Source organism: Toxorhynchites rutilus, chromosome 2 (genome assembly GCF_029784135.1).
Source record: "Toxorhynchites rutilus septentrionalis strain SRP chromosome 2, ASM2978413v1, whole genome shotgun sequence".
Lineage (NCBI taxonomy): Eukaryota > Metazoa > Arthropoda > Insecta > Diptera > Culicidae > Toxorhynchites > Toxorhynchites rutilus.
In genome coordinates, this window is record NC_073745.1 from 302,714,780 (window position 1) to 302,733,460 (window position 18,681).

General features: G+C 36.7%; 1 protein-coding gene across 8 annotated transcripts in view; it reads left to right on the plus strand.

Moving 5' to 3' along the window:
- Positions 1 to 18,681, plus strand: part of LOC129768833 (carbonic anhydrase 7) — a 101,442-nt gene that overhangs the window by 8,062 nt on the left and 74,699 nt on the right. For 4 of the 8 annotated variants that reach the window (XM_055770749.1, XM_055770748.1, XM_055770754.1 and 1 more), the window contains exon 2: positions 9,205 to 9,578. In XM_055770749.1, the coding sequence (XP_055626724.1) occupies positions 9,515 to 9,578 (64 nt within the window). In that variant the 5' untranslated portion in view covers positions 9,205 to 9,514. The remainder of the gene's footprint in view (positions 1 to 9,204; positions 9,579 to 18,681) is intronic. The other 4 variants (XM_055770747.1, XM_055770750.1, XM_055770752.1 and 1 more) reach the window with 1 other exon arrangement.

Below are 18,681 nucleotides of genomic sequence, written 5' to 3' on the forward strand. Positions count from 1 at the left end.
GCTATGTCAAACGGTTGTCAGCGCAGGGCTGTATACTTTCGGAAGCCCGAAATGGAAAACCCTGTATTTGGAGACATTTTTTCGTGTCATGCAGAGATATTTGAAAAAATCATCTGGCATCCCTCACATACAAGCTGTTTCTCTCGTGAGAATGTTATCCGGCCGAAAGCAAGCGAATTGCCCCGATCGAGGGTATGCCGTACTGCCCGATGGTAAGCCGATGCGGAAAATATCAAATTGTGAAGGAAATGAATCCTTTCTTACCGTTTTCTTCATCTAAGATATCCACTGGGAACTCGACTCAATATATATGACTCACAGTTATCGCCTCTGAATCGGTTTCAAGCAACAAGAACCTTATAGAAATGATGTAGAAAATTACATCGAAAATCGCTTTCCAAAAAAATTATTTTTCTTAGTTTTTTAAAGCATGTTACAAATGTAAAACTTGCATGGTAGATTTCTATCATTGGCTAACACGATTGCCTATAACCATTGCATTTCTATTCTTGCTGCATTACGAGAAAATCAGGCGGATCAATTTGCCCGTCAGGTGCGTGCCGCAGCCCGCTTTTCGCATAACATCTTCCAGCGCCATGTTGGAGAGCAGATAAGAGAGTTCATCGCCTCGTCGAAGTCTCACGTGAGTTTCAAACGATTCCGACAGATTACCTGAGATCTACACACTGCTCCGCACACCGTTCATCGTGGCCTGAATCTTTCTTGTCAGCTTTCGGGAAAAGTCGTGTTCGTCCATGATCGACGAAGATGTGGAGCGTAAGGTCTTGATACTCGCGGCACTTTTGAAGGATCTACCGCAGAGTAAAGATCTGGTCCGTCGTCGAACGACCGGGCATAAATCCGTCCTGATAACTTCCCACAAATCTGCTTACTAATAGTCATAGACGGCAGACAGTGGATCTCAGATAGATCTTTGTAGGCATCATTCAGGATCATGATTGCACGGTAGCCGAAACCGAATGTTAATGAACCACGCAGGGTTAGGTGCCTGCAGTCAAGAGCCTGTGTTAAGACTAAGAGTTAATCTGAAAAATTTCAGATTGGCTTCTTTCAATCTTCCGTTGAGCAAATCGTTCGTGTCCCTCAGTGCGATCATTTAGTGAACATACACAACACCTGCACTTTATGGAAGAATATGAAGCAACGCAATAAACTATAAGTTTGGAATTTCGTTTTGAAATAGATAAAAAATTATATTGTAAACAATAACAAATGAAAAAGAAAATTTGAAATGACGTTGGTATATTGCATAGCTATCCCTTGAAATCAATTTTCAATCTAGGAGGAAAAAAATTAAAAGCTCAAGTTTTTTCTGCATAAAAAAAATTCAGCCAAATCAAAAAAACATGTTAATTACCAAATTGAAAATTTTGTCACACAGGAATATTTACATTTGTTTAAATACATATGCAACGTTTTGTTTCGCAATCTTATGCTATCTTTCAGGCAGGCGTAAGATTACACACTCCATGAACCTTAAGAGAATTCCATCTGAATTTAAACAAGCTTGAATATGGAGGTAGAGTAGTGCGGGGCAAAGGTGCGCACTTAACTGTTGTCTTTCAATAACTCTTGAAAAAAAAGTAAATAAAATTCAGTTTGCTTATCACCCATTCCAGCGTGACGTGACAACGGTTTGACTCACTAAAAACAGTTTTTTTCTCGTTCTCATGTATACATCAAACGATTTCCAAATCGTAAACGATTTTTAAGTGAAATTGAGAAAATTTTCTACAAGAATCTTCAGTTGGAGAATATTTTGCAGTTGAATTCGCTCGTGTCAGTCCAATAATTTTGTGACGTGACAATACCTGTCTTTTTGCGGGTTCCAACTTTTGAACATTAATGTTGTATTTTCAGTTCCGTTTCAAAACATACAATTAAACTTTTTTCTATGATTTGGCAATGAAAGATGAACGAAGATTCCAGTATACTCAGTTTTTCAAAAAACACGCAAGAACATGCATTTTGACGGCATGCATTTTGTGACGAGACAACGCGCTCTGTGCGAATAAACAGTCTCCACGAAGCGTTGTCACGTCACACAATCAATTAGTTGTATTAAATAAGAATTTCACCGTATTGTAGCAAGCGATATACTATTTTTATGTTTTTTTAATTACTCTGGATACTTCTAATTTTCCTCTGAGATCTCTCCTTCCCCTTTCAAAAGTTCATCCTATAGGGGAAGGTGGTCCTAATGCACCCGGTGCTCCTGAACCTACCCTCCTTTGTATTGAATTTGTTTGAATTTTCAATAGTGTCAAATGAAAGGTGTCATAACGCTGACAATTTGATAATATGGTGACTTTTTTTTTCTAGCGTTTCAGCGCCATTTTACGTTTTCATTCCTTCGAAAACAGAGGAGAAACATATTTGACCTGTGTGCAAAATGAGTTCTATGTTATTTTAGATTGTGAAACATTGCGAAACAAAGAAATTTTAATTGTTTATGGTATGTTCATCAAAATAAACTATATAAATTGTATCTACCTGTTACCTTTAATACACGGTATGTCTTTATTTGGGAAAAGTGGGGGTGGTCATAAACCGACCTCCAGTTTTTATATCTTGATTGTTTAACACGTCCACTCTGGTGCTTGTCATCAATGGCTAGCACAATCCTAGTTCATTGAGTGGCGCTCACTACAGGGGGAACGCATTTGATTTAGCTCCCAGAAACTTTTGATATACTTTTTGTGTGCATCCGTGCACATACCTGTGCAAGGGCGTTTATGTTTGCGTGTTGAAGATGACTTTGACGTTGACTTTGATAGTTGATCGTTGATCGTTGATGTTTGCGTGTGCATTTGTATGTGCACTTTCTTTCTATAACTCCACACATGTCGCTCTAAGGCTAAGTTCTTTTCACTCAAGCATTATTTCCCTCTCATTTAAGTCCAATCTTTCACTATCAAACATCATTCTTTTTTTTATTCCTCTTCGCGCACCCATGGATATATGCCAACATTACCATTCACGATCGTATCCGTTTTTAACGAATCGGAATCAGACTCGATTTCAAAATGGCATCGGAATACGATATCCGACTTCCGCTGGTAAGCCCATATTGTATAGGTTTTCCATATTTTTGACGTGGGACTACGTCTAACCGGAGTATATGAGGGTAAAATGAAATCCTAAACATAGAACATGCAAGAAAAAATGAAAGATTCTGAATGCTTATAACTCGAACATTTCTTATTGGATCGGAAAGATATTTGCATCAATTGATACGGAATATTTCTACGTTTCTATCGCAATTAATAAAATGTTATTCTTCATTAGATAATCAACTGAATAACTGTAAAATGTTAAGCGCTATTTAAACGCCCTAACTAACTCGTTTTGATTGGCTCGATTTACGGATTCCCCAACACAGCCATCAAATGCAAGCAGCCTTGGGGAAATCGGCATTGCAAACACATGAAAGTATGGGGACTTTTGTTCGCACCGAAATGTGTTCCCTAACACAGACTTCAAAACCAAGCAGCGTTAAAGAAATCGGCATTTCAACATTGCAAATACATGCAAGTTTGGGGGCATTTTTGTTCCGACTGAAACATGTTTCTCCAACACAGACTTCAGAACCAAGGCGTCCGAGGAAAATGGAATTGCAAATTCATGCAGGTCAGGGGTATTTTTGTTCCGACTGAAATGTGTTTACCTAATAAAGACTTCTAAACCAAGGTGACTGGGGAAATCGGCATTACAAATGCATGCAAATCGTTTGCCTAACACAGATATCAAAACCAAGATGTCATCATACCAAACGTAAAAGGACTGTCATTAAATTTACTTGTAACGAAGAACATAATCTATTGCATGAATTGACCTCACATGGCATTATATAAACTTTTTACTTATATATTGAATTCAATTGAATTCGGAAATTGTTTCATTCAATCAAAATTTTAAACAATACAAACAAATGATTGCTAAGCTAAGGTAGTCCCACGTCAACCTTGCGGTTATATCAAAGATATAACCCACCCATTTTTTTAGCATTCAATACAGTCATCAGCAAACCGCAAACAAAATAAGATTATATCTTATATAATGGAATCTACGTTCATATATTGTTGATGAAACATAGGAGAAAGAACATTTGTATGTTTTGAAAAGGGACTGTAATTAATTAAATTAATCATTAATGTTCAACAGTGCGAAACAGCAGAAAGTCAGGTGTTTGCCACGCCACAAAAGTATTTGATTGACAACAAGCTAATCTAACTATAAAATATTCTCCAACTGATGATTTTTGTTGGAATTTTTCTTAATTTTACTATAACATCTTTTAATTTTGTGTGCTTTATTCATGAAAATGCAAAAAAGTGTTTGTAGCGAGTCAAAATGTTGTTACGTCACACTGGAATGGATCGTATACTTTTCGTGACGTGACAACAACTTCTGGAGACAGTTGATACTATTCTATTTGTGGACCGATCTAAACCAAATTTGGTGGGTTGTTGACTTTCATTGTTTGCTCAGAGAAACCAAGGTATAAAAATGTTTGAACCTATGTTCATCTAATAAACTAAAAATATGGTCTATTTTTGTGACGTGAAAACGCTTAAAAATACCTGTTTTACAAATGCTTGTTTCTCATAAATTACAAAATGAAACGTAGATCTACCCACGGTTCTTCAAACAAGCATTTAATCACCTATTCAATGGTATATAGACATTGAAGTTTGGTTAATCATGTGCAGAGATATCTCAAGAAACACATAAATAGTGAAAACCTAAAATAAAATGTAATGTTTTAAACTCGCCTCTCTCAAAGGTTGGTGCATAAAAATCAAATTTGTTACCAAAAATTTATGATTTAACTAGTGCTTATTCGAATAACGTTTTCAATTTTCTCCTAAAACTAGATTTGAAGTTTGGTTCTTTGGTGCATAACCTCATAGAATGGGTCCTATATATGGAGCTCACACGAAGATACTGATCTGGCATATCCCAGCAGAAGTAGAAATGTCAATAAAAGAAGATTCAAATCATGAATCACTCACTGATATGAGCCTCTTTCTCATAGCTGATTCCGAAATACCGAGGTCTGCCGCAGTCCGACGCTTCGAGACTCCCTCTCGAAGCCTCTGTCGGGCTAGGGGAACCCGGGGCAAGAGTGCCCCTCTGATTATTTTGCATATTTCCATCTTTTACAATTGTTCAACTACAGAACTTTGTTTTATACAGATACTGCATATATCTCACATATTATCAGCCAAAACCTTAAACATTTTTTATTGGAAAACAGATAAATACTAACTGAGCTTCTTACAACTGCAATCTATATAAGAACGCACAGGCGCAAATTAACGAAATACCCTCAGTTTCAATATGTTTGCATGACTCCACCCATAAATACAAATAGAATAATCATTTATCTTCAACTTACTGTATGAACTAATTTAAATCGTACACATTTATTTCAATCTATCTATCTATCTATATATATATATATATATATATATATATATATATATATATATATATATATATATATATATATATATATATATATATATATATATATATAAAATGGAGTGATGTCTGTCTGTCTGTCTGATTCTTATAGACTCGGAAACTACTGAACCGATCGACATGAAAATTGGTATGTAGGGGTTTTTGGGGCCGGGGAAGGTTTTCGTGATATTTTGAGACCCCTCCTCCCTCTCTAAGGGGGGCTGCCATACAAATGAAACACAAATTTCTGCATTACTCGGAAATTAACCAAGCAAACGAAACCAAAGTTGGCATGTGAAAGTTTTAGGGTGCAATAAATGTTTCTATGATGGTTAGACAGTCCTTCCCCCACTCAAAGGGGGGGCTGCCATACAAATGAAACACAAATTTCTGCATTAGTCGAGAATTAATCAAGCAAATGAAACCAAATTTGGCATGTGGAGGTTTTAGGATGCAATAAATGTTTCTATGGTGATAAGATACTCCTTCCCCCTCTCTTAGAGGGGGCTGCCATACAAATGAAACACAATTTTTTGCATTACCCGAGAATTAATCAAGCAAATTAAACCAAATTAGGCATATGGAAACTTTAGGGTGCAATGAATGTTTCTATGGTGGTTAGATACCCCTCCCCCCTCTCTTAGGGGTGGCTGCCATACAAATGAAACACAAATTTCTGCATTACTCGAGAATTAATCAAGTAAATGGGCGGGACGAAGTTTGCCGGGTTAGCTAGTAAAATATAAATTTGTTATCTCTCAACTTTCGGGGCAAAAGGAGCCATTATTACCGGGGTAAAAATGCCATAGTCGTAACCTCGAATTCGATCTATCAAACGCAAATAGTGTAATCGTGGTTGTGTTTGTTGTGGTCATGGTTTGTAAACATGAACGGATTTCGTTCCGAAACCAGTGGCAGATGGAAACTATGGTTGTTGTCGTACATTCTGTAAATCATGGAGACGAGCTGCGGAGGAATATAGTTTGCCCAGAAGAACATTGGCCAAATATGTGCAGAAGATAGGCCGTTTTAAAACTGTGTTTTCTAAACAACAGGAGGAGTAACTCGTGAGTCACATCCCTAATATGCAGAAGTTATCTTATGGGCTGACAACTCACCACATCCCGAACCTAGGGTATAAAATCGCAGAGTGAAATAATTTAGATCACTCTTTCGACAAAACATCCAAATTGGCCGGAGAAGATTGACTTGCCGGTTTTCGTGAACGCCACTAGAACTTGAGTTTGCGTTCTTTGGAACCACCCTGAATTTCACAGTGCTTTTTTCATCAAAAATTATATTTTTAGAAGGTTGGCACTCTTGCCCCGTACTGGAAAAATACAAGCCAAAAACATCATTTTTGTAAATGAAACATTTTCATAGTAAACATAACTTTTGAACAATTTTATGCATAGCTACACCTAAATTGAAGAATAAATGAACAAACCAGCAAAAAAAATGGAAAAAAATATAACAAAAGAGCATTCAAAAACGTGTATTAGCTTAAGGTGGCACTCTTGCCCCGGGTTCCCCTATTTGTGTATTTTTAGAGTGCATTTCTTAAAATCAGATTTCTTCTTGCGGGTCCCAATATAAATTTGGTTGAAAACATTTTATATTTTTTTCAGAGCAAAACGCTGATGCGAAATTTGGCCCCACAGCCACTGCGCACCTTTGGCCCACAAGCAATTTTTCAACTAATCGAATTTCAAAAAAAAGGCCTTGAACTCTTTCACAAAAACGAATACGCACTATTACCTACTATAGAATGAAGGTTTCCTTGGCAATGTAGTTTCGAACTTTCCAATTATTTTAGGTAACAAAATCGTCATCCCCGAAATTGAAAAAAATATACATAAAAACAAAGCAAAACTCATCTTTCCTTACAACTTTTTGCCACTTTCATGAAATGTATCTTGTTTATATGTGTGAGCTCAAGATGGAAAATGAAAGGTGGGAAGATTTTTTTAATCTGTGACGTCACAGACTTTGTTTGTTACTTTTCTTATAATAGTCCACTACATAGGAAAAGTGGTGTTATTAAAAGTTATTTATAGGCAAATGAAATGAACGAACTAGTTTTTTTTCCTAAATCAATGCTAGCGTTCAAAATCATAAGGGCCCGACATTTTAACAAAAATACTGAAATTTCAGTATTTTTGAAGTGTTCTAAACTTAATTTCAATTCAATTTTACTGCTCGTTACGTCGAACAAAAACGTAAACGAACAAAGTCAATCATTTGAGAGTGCATGGGAAAAAAGGTTGCAAGTTTATTCATGTAAAATGAACTTGAAAAATAAATTCAATTGACTTCGTGTGACTTAGATTGAAACGAAAAGTTTTCCGCTTGCGTCCTAGTTTTAGACGACTGAAGTTTTCAGCACCCTAATTGTGAAAAAAGTAATAACTATTGCTGGCAAAAGTCAAACTTCCATGAAGTTGCTCTAGAATCCAAACATGGTAGACATTAGAATACTATTTCTGAAATCAAAGAAAAAATTAAACATTTTAGTTCGTGATATGTTCTGTTTTTTCATAATGTGAAAAATATGATTTGGAAATCAGTAATTAGCTTCCGTATATCCTCTTTCAACGTTATTCGTGGACACATTCAATTTTGTACCATTCGAGTAACTGACTGGTATACCTGCTATGTGAACTTCCTATCTTCCTGGCTACTAACACAATCAAAGTTCAACACAACCAAAACCCGTGAATCTTCCCACCTTCTATTCTTCATCTCGGTGTGAGCTGTTGGTGTAATAATGTGTCAAACCAAAATACTGTTGCCAAATTTTTATGCTCGTTTGTTTAAAAAAAGCCAATGCGCACTTTTGCCCCGCACTACTCTACTATGTCTGAAGAGTACGACGGGTATCAAAGCACATCCTAGCAAAACTCTCTGAAATTTTGCCGGGTTATCAAAAAGACATGAGATCTGGCGTTGTTCTGGTGGAACATGAAACCTATCCTGTTAACACATTATGAACGTATGCTTCTTTTGATTCGTCCAGTGGCGTCTTCTATTTTTGCCGATCCCAATTCAACAGCTTTCATTGGACTGATTGAAATTTGGTTTCCCGTCATAACCATGAGCCCATAATTCGTCACCAGTTATGAACTCTGGGAAAAATTTGGGTGGTCGCGGACAGAATCCAACAGCTCCTCAGCAAATGTTGTTTGATCAAAATTGATTAATTTTGGTACAAATTTTACGGCGACCCATCTCATGCCTAAATCATTGGTAATAATTGAATTCCATGAGTCAATCGATATGTTTAAGTCCTCCGCAACTTTCGCAATCCGATCCGACGATTGGCCAATACTATTATCATCACTTTATTAATATTTGCGTCTGTTGCTTATGTGCTCCGGCGTCCGACACGCTCTTCGTCGTTCGATATATATCCTCTGAAAACTTTTTGGACCACCAATAAACGTTGCTTCGGTCCAATACGGTGAAGTTCATCAGTGGCGACTAAAAGTGTTCCGGACAAGCCAATACTTTTGTAAGCAGCTAAATTTTTAGACTAATGTATTGCCCAAACCACTGCAAAACACAACTGTATCCCAAAGCCTAATTTCTGCCACCTCATGTCACCCGATAAGCGGCGAAATCTTCAAGATCACGCGCAAGTGTCACATCCGGTGGACTGATAAATTATTTTCGTCGCCGCATGATCACATCATAAAATGGTTTATCTCTCGCCAGCGCAGAAGGAGCAACAGGAGGGGGAACATATCGCAGCATCAGTGACGTACCGTGTGGGATGCTAAAAAGTGATAATAATTTACGGACAACATTAAACTAACCGTGTTTATCATATTGTAAGTGCAGACGGAAGTGAATTTTTTGGCTGTAATCCTGATAAAACACACACACACACACATACACACACACGCGCACCTAGAATCGGTGTGTGTGCGTAGTGAAAAGTGAGTGCGTGGAGTGTCGGAGTGTTGATCATCCGAGTGTCGGATAGCGCGAGCAACCAACGAAGCCAGCAGAAACAGCAGCAGCCATGGGCGATCGGCTGGTCGTGAGTGGCAATTTTATGCTAATAGCATCAATTGTGATATTATCAGGTAATTTTTCAATTAAGCATTCGGTCTCTCGCGACTCCCACATGTAAAGTTGAATTAAGTGTGCTTGTCTTTTTTGGCGAACCGAATCCTGTAGGTTCGCATTGTCTCCAACTCACGATAGTGATTGTGATTAATCGAACGGAGATGAAGATAAGTTGACTGTTAATTAAAGCAATTGTTCGCCGTTTTCATTTTGCTTGGTCTCTTAATTCAAACGATTCCTTCAAAACCACTGTATTTCATTCAATTCATTTTCATGTTTTCTCTAATCACAAGCGACAGCAAGTGACAGAGCTCAATACTTGTTTGCTCTACAAAAACTTGGCCACTATCCAACCTTTGACGTGACAAACCATCTGGTGCATCTCAAGAGCCATGAATATGGCGCACGTTTGTCTGAACAAATACCGCTTTCAATTAATTATTGTTTCTTCTAAATTCATTTCGCCGCGCTGTGTCACATCCACCGACCGTGTTGATCTTAAAACGACCATATCAACCCAGCAAGCAATCGCAATTACGACCGGCATCCATCCATCCGTCCATTCCAGCGGTCAGTTATGAAACCGACGATCCATCGACGAGTGTGGGATCAGTCAAAGAGCGAATGGCAGTTACCACACAGCAATTGATTAGATTAATCACCATTATGTCACGGATGCTGTGTTTGTATGTTACCGTTTCTAGGGGCGGCGGAATATATATTTTTTCTCCGCATTGATTGAGTGGACACTCGGCCTGAAGCATTCTATTCATGCTCAGAATTCGGTCACTAGCGAAATGTTGTTGTGGTGTGGCGTGGTAAGCCGAGCATCCGGATATTTTGGCAGCCCGAGGCAGTTTGAGGCGTGCACGAGCGCAGTAAAAATGGTAATGCAATGACTTCCGACAAATGTAAATGATACGGTGTGGTGTGTTGAATGGGGGCAATGATTGCAGAGCCAGACGGGAAACATGTGTGTACTTACAGCCAGAGATGTCCGATCGCTCTCAGGTTGTTAATCTCAATTGTTTGGCTAATTCGACATTCTCAGTAACAGAAGGAGGAAAGTGCTGCATCACTTCCCCGCGGCCAAATTTATACAGCTTTTACAAAATGGAAAAACGGGCTACAAGAGTTTGCTTCGCCTGCCGTTCTTGTGTTTTGCATGAACGAAATTGAAGCGACTGCAGATCAAATTACTCTATTGGCATTCTATTGGAATTATATGTTTTGACGTAGAACTACGTCTTTTAGGAAGAGTACCAAATCAGAAAACAGGTCACGTTTTTATGAAATAAAGTTAACGGTAATAACTATTTTCACAGCGAACAAATTGTGATGATTTGCACACCAATAGAATCGCAAATTCTCTAAGATTTGTTTGATATGCTATACATCACAATTCACTAATCCCTAAACAGTTAATTTAATTTACAACTGGAAGCATTATCATTTTCCCATACATTTGTTCTGCCGATTTGTGTGCTAACCCTACCCGCACCATCAATAACGAGCAACTAATACATTCGTTTCTGCCCGTTTTCAACGTATTTGGTATGAATAAACCATCCGTCATCCGCCATCCGCCATCCGATATTAGAGGCGAATGAACTGAAAAGTGTAAAGCCTCTTTAATTCAACATCACTCTCTCTGAAGCCACTGAACTAGAGGTGTGCAAATCAGCTCATCATGATGAACAGCTCTGATCATATCAGCTCATCTAAATGAGCTGTTCTTTATGAACAGCTCTTCAGCTCAGTTGTCAGTGCCGACTTTCAATTTGGGTCTCAAACTCGATAGCCACGAAGCCAGTTTGAAAATGTTAAAATTCAAATGAAATTTTTCACACCATATTATTAATTACTTGAAACACGTATTCCAGACTATTATTTACAACAGACTCGGCGAGTACAACATTTCCGACATTTTTACTGAGGCTTTACATTACAATAGAAAGTTTTCTTCAAAAAAAAAAAATCTTATGAGATTTTTGCACCGCCTGCAAACAAAGTGTTTTTCATTGAAATAGAATACTCATTTGATACACAGAAGTTAATTTTCATTAATAATTTGAATTTTAAAAACGTGTTCATTCTGCCTGAGAGCCAATTATTATTTTTGGCGCCCCCTAAACTGGTAAACAAAGCTCAATGCCGTCAACGCGAATATAACAGTTGAAAAGACGAGGGACAAATGAAACTAAACTGATGTCTTAACACGAAGAGCGAGAGACGGTCAGTTCATTTGAATCTTACAGCTCACACACTCTCTTCAATTCTACAGCTCTTTTCTCTCCTTCATCATCATCAAAGTGAGCTGAAGAGCTGTTTGATTTTTTTTGCGAGCTGTTCCGCGTCAACTCACTTCAAAGAGTCGATTCTTCGGAACAGCTCATGAGCGGATGGCACATCTCTACACTGAACCACTTCTCGTTTGGTGGTCATCGAGGCAACATCGTTGCCGGAGAGCTTCGAACGAGAGTGGATTGTCATTCTCAAGGCAGGTGAAGACGGAGTATGGGGTAGAGTTTCTTTCCACAAGGGCTCTTCTCAAGGCTAGAGCTGGAAAACAAAAATGAAATGGCATGAAACCACAGCGAACATGCGAGCGAACTAACAAGCTCAGTACAACGGGCCGATATCGTTTATGGCTAATGCTTATTTCACACACATATACACACACAGCTAGTTTGCTATGACAAAGAAGGTGCATATGGGTAATTTTTGTGCTGGTTCTGATATGGAAGAATATCCGAAATTTCGGAATATAGATATACTTTATTTAGATACAACGTATTTTTTATGGAAGTATGCTTTCAAATTCCGGCAGGGAAACCTTACTGTTGCATGTTGTCGATTACATCTCAGGGGAATATAGGAGCAAGAGTGTTTATTGTTTGTCATCGATATCAAAGTACGAAGGAGAAAGTCTGTTGCGAGTTGACAGCAGGGTTACCATATCTACAGAATAATCTGTATTTGTACAGATTTTTCAGTCTCTTTGAAACCAAGAATCTGTAGATACAGATTACAGATTTTTCAGGTTTCCATACAGATTTACAGATTTTCAAAATAACGGTCCAATATTAGGTATGGTTTGATCACAATAATATTTTCCCCAACTCTCCAATTTTATTCATATAGAATTCGAAGCAGTCTGAAAGAGAGTCATTTTGGCATTCATATGTGGCGTGTAATAATGCTTTCACATGTTCAATCTAAGGCGAAAAGATGCTAAAGTCTGTGGCATCAGCAAGCTTTACAATAAATGAACATCACTGTTTATCTTTTGCCTACAAAATGCGATTTTTTAAGTGGATACCATCAACATCACCCAATTCATAATAACTATGCCAACGAATGATACTAGAGCTAAGATTAGGCTTCGAAATGTTATATATAAGTATTTTGAAACATAATCAAAGTTTTTCCCATGTACGTATTATCTCATCATCACAAGAGAACGGCTTATCAGATTTGAGTCGTCTATATATTGTTATGTCTATGTACTGCAGTTAAATCGAAAAAAATGTTTACGCATTTGTTCTACAATGCTAAGTTTGTCCGATTGGTGTTAATTTATTCAATTGGAATTAATTTTTACGACATTGATATTTATGTTTCCCCATTTTTTTTTTTTTTGAATAATAATGAATTTTCAGGTGGAAAATGAAAATGAATCGCCAAAATGTGATTATCAAATTCGAGTAAAGTTTGTCCGATTTGAGCTGAGATTTGAGCCACGAGCGTTCACTTTCTGAAAGAACGTGAATGTTCAGAAGTATTCATATCAATGAATCAATTTAGGGCAGGACAAAGTTATCCAGGTCAGCTAAATGAACTTATAAATTTAATCCTCCGCGGTGGTCCTCAATTTCGACATGTAGTACTGGTCACAATTATTTTTACTTGAAGAAGCAGCGATGTATAACTTTGTAATATGAACAAGATTCCTTTGTTTTTGTAAACTTCTGATAAGTATTTCCTAAACAATGTATTTATGTTTATGAAAATATTTGCTATAATTCATTTTCGTATGATATATATCGCATGTATCACCAAAATAATATAAGTTTGTCGTTTTTCGCCTTATATCTTTCTGTTTGAACATTCAAAACAATGCTCTTTACATCTATACAGTGCCGCAATATCTATTATTCAAAGTAACACCGTTTTGGTTCATGAAAAAGTTCACAAGACATAACAATTCGTTCAGAAGAAGTCATTGTTGCATGAAAATTATAATATAAGTATACTTCTAGAGCAGACAAATGACCACAAAGAGTTATTATAGATAAAGGTTTTCTATGAAAAAACACAGATTAAAAGATTTTTTGAGACCAAAACACAGATTTTACTATGGCAACCCTGGTTGACAGTGCAGTTCAATCGTAAGGGGAGGACGGAATCAAATAAACAAAAAGTGCTGATAGCTTTCGACGATTCTGAGTCACATGCATGAATCGAGTCTACTGAAGTAATTAAAAATTTATTTCAAAAATTTCGATGCATTCTAAAATAATATCCGAAGTGCCAAACAAGTGGATTGAATAATACAATTCCGTGGTTCTACGTCTAAAACTGCGGTCGTGTCCTAGATACAACCCATTACATTGTTTTTTAAATTATTAACAATAGTCATTCCAAAAGCACATGAATTAATTCGTGGAAACGAAACCTTCCCAGGTATAGACATGGTGCGGGCCGCATTAGAATTTTCATTATAGCCGCGGGCCGCAATGATTTTTTTCCTACTACTGTTCCTAATGAAATGTAAAATATACGTATTGAACTGGTACTTTTTTGACTCATTTTTTATTTCAAATTAGAAAGTATTCAGTTTTATACCTGTAAAATTCATAACTCGAGAACAAAAGAGATAAAAACCTTAAAAAATTGAAGGTATAAAAGTATCCAGAATTAAATTTTTTAGCAAAATTATTCGACCATCTCTTCTTCACGCAGAGTCGAAAACGCTAAGGCCAATAGTTAATCGCTACAGCTTCTCGATAAAATTCTTTGACGATTGGTAATTCCAATGAGAACTGTGAATAATCCGACGGATTGGCAGATGGCCAATCCTTTGCGGTGATGAAGTCTGATAGGTTTGTTGCGTGTCTCGTTTTTTGACCATTCTAGGAGCTTTTTTTGCATCGTTTCAAACATATTCGCTACAATCTGGCGTCAAAAAATGATTCCCACATCGATGTACGCATCAATTTATTTATCCAATTTGTTTCGACTGATGAACGCTTTTGTTTCTGAAGAGGATTGCGTTGAACGCGTTCATGAACAACATAAATAACATTCTGCAGCCGTACCGACCTATCGTAGTGTACGGAACACGAATCGTTCATTGATAGAAAACGCAGAGAAGAGAAGTGGAACATGAGAGAAAAAAGTGGCAACGATTTGTGGCAAGAAAATGTAAACAGTGAAAAAATTTACAGATGGTTTACGCTCTAAAAATTGAACATATTGTTAAGATGTCTCTAAAACGGTGGGGGACGTTATATATAAGGTGGGAGGTTCAAATATAATGTTATAATTGTTAGCAAACACGGCGAATGGAATAGAAATAACGAACTGAAATTTGAATAAAAAATATATATAGACGCTGAAAGAACTGTGGGCAAATATTATAACACATTTTTATTAGTTTATGTATAACGTTGTTAATATTTGCATTATCAAAATAAACACATATGTATTGTAATCTTAACTTGCTGTGCCACTCATAGCAACATTTATGGTCGTATTCCACCAATGATGACAAATGTGTCGTAATTTACGAATGAAGCTTCACCATAGAAACTGAACATTCAAAAAAAATCAAAACGTGTTGAGAGCATCAGTTATGCAAAAAAAAATATTTTCAAACATTTTCATCGGAATAAATTTCGGAATTTCTAAATAAATCTCTCATTTTGTTTCAGTTTCGAACACATCCCGTAAAAATCCATTTTTATTTTTGAAAATATCTTCTGTTGGTCGTGATATTGTATCTATAACCTACAAGGTAACGAAACATTAGCATCAATTAGTTTGTAGTAATCAGTTTTTTAGTTGCCGACGAAATTAATATTTACCAAACTATGTTTTTTAAATGTTTACATATGTGATATTGACAATGAAAATATTATAATTGGTATGTTGTAATATTTCAGGTTTGTCAAAAAAGATTCTTTAAATCTCAAAAATGGGAAAGAAAATATGTGCGGTTGAAAACTGTGAAATTTTCAATGGGTTGATTTCGAGAGACGTTTCATTTTATAGTATAGCAAGACGGTAACCTTTAATTTCGATCGAATGTAAATACGATAAACCGCATTGATTTATTTATAGCCCTAGTCAATTTTGTTCTCAGTGGCTTGAGTTCTGTGAAATAAGGAGTTCAGATAATATTGAGAATTTATGTTCTTATTAATTATGTTCTGATTATTTTGCACCAAAGGATTTTCGCTGCGCTACAAATAAGTCGAAAGGGTAAGTGTATAGTAAGTCAATGTATGCATTTCATTTTATGATTTCTGCCTACCGCGTTGATAATAAATTACAAAAGTGGATTTTTCTTCAATTATTGATAACTAGCTGACCCGGTAAACTTCGTCCCACCCACAATTGATATTTTCATTTAAAAAAAATTTGGACACTCAAGTTCCCACAGAAATGTTTTTTTGTACGTGATCTATATTCATAGTATATAATTTCTTTTTTGGCATATAAACCTGAGGCAGACTAAGAAGCATCAAACCTGATACTGACTGTTTAAATTCGTTGCACCGTTCTTGAGTTAAATCGTGAGGAATGGACATCAAATCATTTTTATTTATATAGCTATACAAAATTTGCCAAAAATTGACTTTCAAATTTTCCAACTTTCCGAATGATTTTCGCAACTTTGGCGTATAAACCTGACGCAGACTAAAAAACATCAAACCTGGCATTGACTTTTCAAATCCGTTGTTCCGTTCTCGAGTAAAATCGTGAGGAACGGATACCAATTCATTTTTATTTATATAGATATCTTCAAGGATGTTAGAGGTACATATTTGAAAAACAGGAAGTGGGTTATATCTATGGTATAACCGCAAGGGTGACGTAGGACTATCGTTGATTTAGAGATCATTTGTTTGAAGTTGAATCTAAATCCATTCTGAATGAATGAATAAATGAATATTTGGGGGACTTCGAAAACGAGAGCGTTACGTTGGAGGCACATGGTTTTATTCATCCAATATAGGATACGAAAAACCTTGTTCTGAAGAATAATCTTCATAGGCTAACCTGCTAACTGTACTTGATTGACAAATCACAAACCCAAATGTATTATATGGATATTTTGTGGATAGAAAATATTAAAATAAACTCTTTCGCTTGAATGTAATATTCAATTCCAAGGGGAACTGGCAGATTATTTTCCAGCAACGATTAGATATTTCCACATTTTCCTCAATACTGGAAGCCCACCAGTGGTTAATACTAACTCGATAACCACCTGTTAATAGTACTTGATTGAAAAATATTTGGTCACAGTGTTACATGGATAGAAAACATTCAAATAAACTCTTTCACATGAATGTATTTTTAAATTCCCAGAGGAACTGGCAGATTATTTTCCAGCAATGATTAGATCTTTCCGGAACTTTCTCGATGCTGAATGGTATCCAAACGGAAAGAATTCTGCGCGTGTAGTGTCGAACCTTCGCCGTCCACCTCCTCCAGCACGTTAGGCAACGATGTTGTCTTGTCGATGTCCTCACGAAAAATGAATGTGTCTCACCACCAGAATATCGCTTAAGTATGCTTTTTGTGTGTGATTGAATCGAGAGAAGGTGTGGTTTACGATGGCAATTTGGAAGGCAAACTAGAGGGGAATGAACTCTCTGAGCTCGGAACTTTCGGCGACTGAGCAATAATCGATTGCGGGCGCATACAATATTGGATACGGAAATATCCTACTGATGGGGAAGAATAATCTTCAGAAGCTATCCTGTTAATTGCGATTGATTGAAAAATCACAAAACCAAATGTATTTGTTCACAGTGTTACATGGATAGAAAACATTCAAATAAACTCTTTCACATGAATGTAGTTTTAAATTCCCAGAGGAACTGGCAGATTATTTTCCAGAAATGATTAGATCTTTCCGGAAGTTCCTCGATGCTGAATGGCATCCAAACAGAAAGAATTCCGCGCGTGTATGTGTGTGTAGCGATGTCTTCCCGGGGAGCCGTTTGTGGCATCACTCTCCTCCTGATGGATTCCCTTCTGGCCTAGGGTGCACAAACAGGCTCTTGGTGACACCGTTCATCCGCGCTTTCATGATAAACGAAGAGCTTCACCACAACAGCGACAACATGATCCAATCGCTGTTCAATTAGAACTGAGTGGATTTCCGAGCGGCGCTCACTTACATACCGATTGGTGATTTCAATAGCCTATTTTGAAAGCAAATTTAAGACTATTGAAACAAGTTTTTGGATCAGAAAGTAACAAGTATAGAACGCGTAGACATTTTATCTTTCGAATGAAGTGTTTATCATACCATTTCGTTCAGTTGTTTAGGAGCTATTAACACTCAAAATCTCGATCTCCGGCGTAACGCTTTCGTTTTCGAAACTTTGATTTTACACCCCGGTACAGAAATGAAAGACGTAGTCCTACGTCAAAAAAAGAAATCAGTGAACAAATTCTATGAGATGTTCAGACCTAGGCATTTAAAAAAATGCTACAATGATGATCACACTCGACTGATTCTATTATTTTATCTACATTAATGAAGGTTTGCCATCTCTAATATCAGTATTATAAGAACGTATTTCGCGTTGACGGTAAATTGATGATGTCCGTGAGGAAACAATTACAAAATTGATCCTTACAGTGCATATTTTATACGAGAGAGATTATTTTTCATTCATAAAATTTGAAAATGTGAACGTGTTTTATTCGGCTGAAAATAATCTTCTTGTTCGATTTTTCTGGGTGTTTTATTCTAATTCGAAAAGTTTTAGAACCGTATGATTTTATTTTATAGAATTTACAAAATTTTGAATTCTAATGAAAGGATTTGGATTTTCAGCAAAAATATGTACGACGTAAAGGTGTTTTTTTTATAGA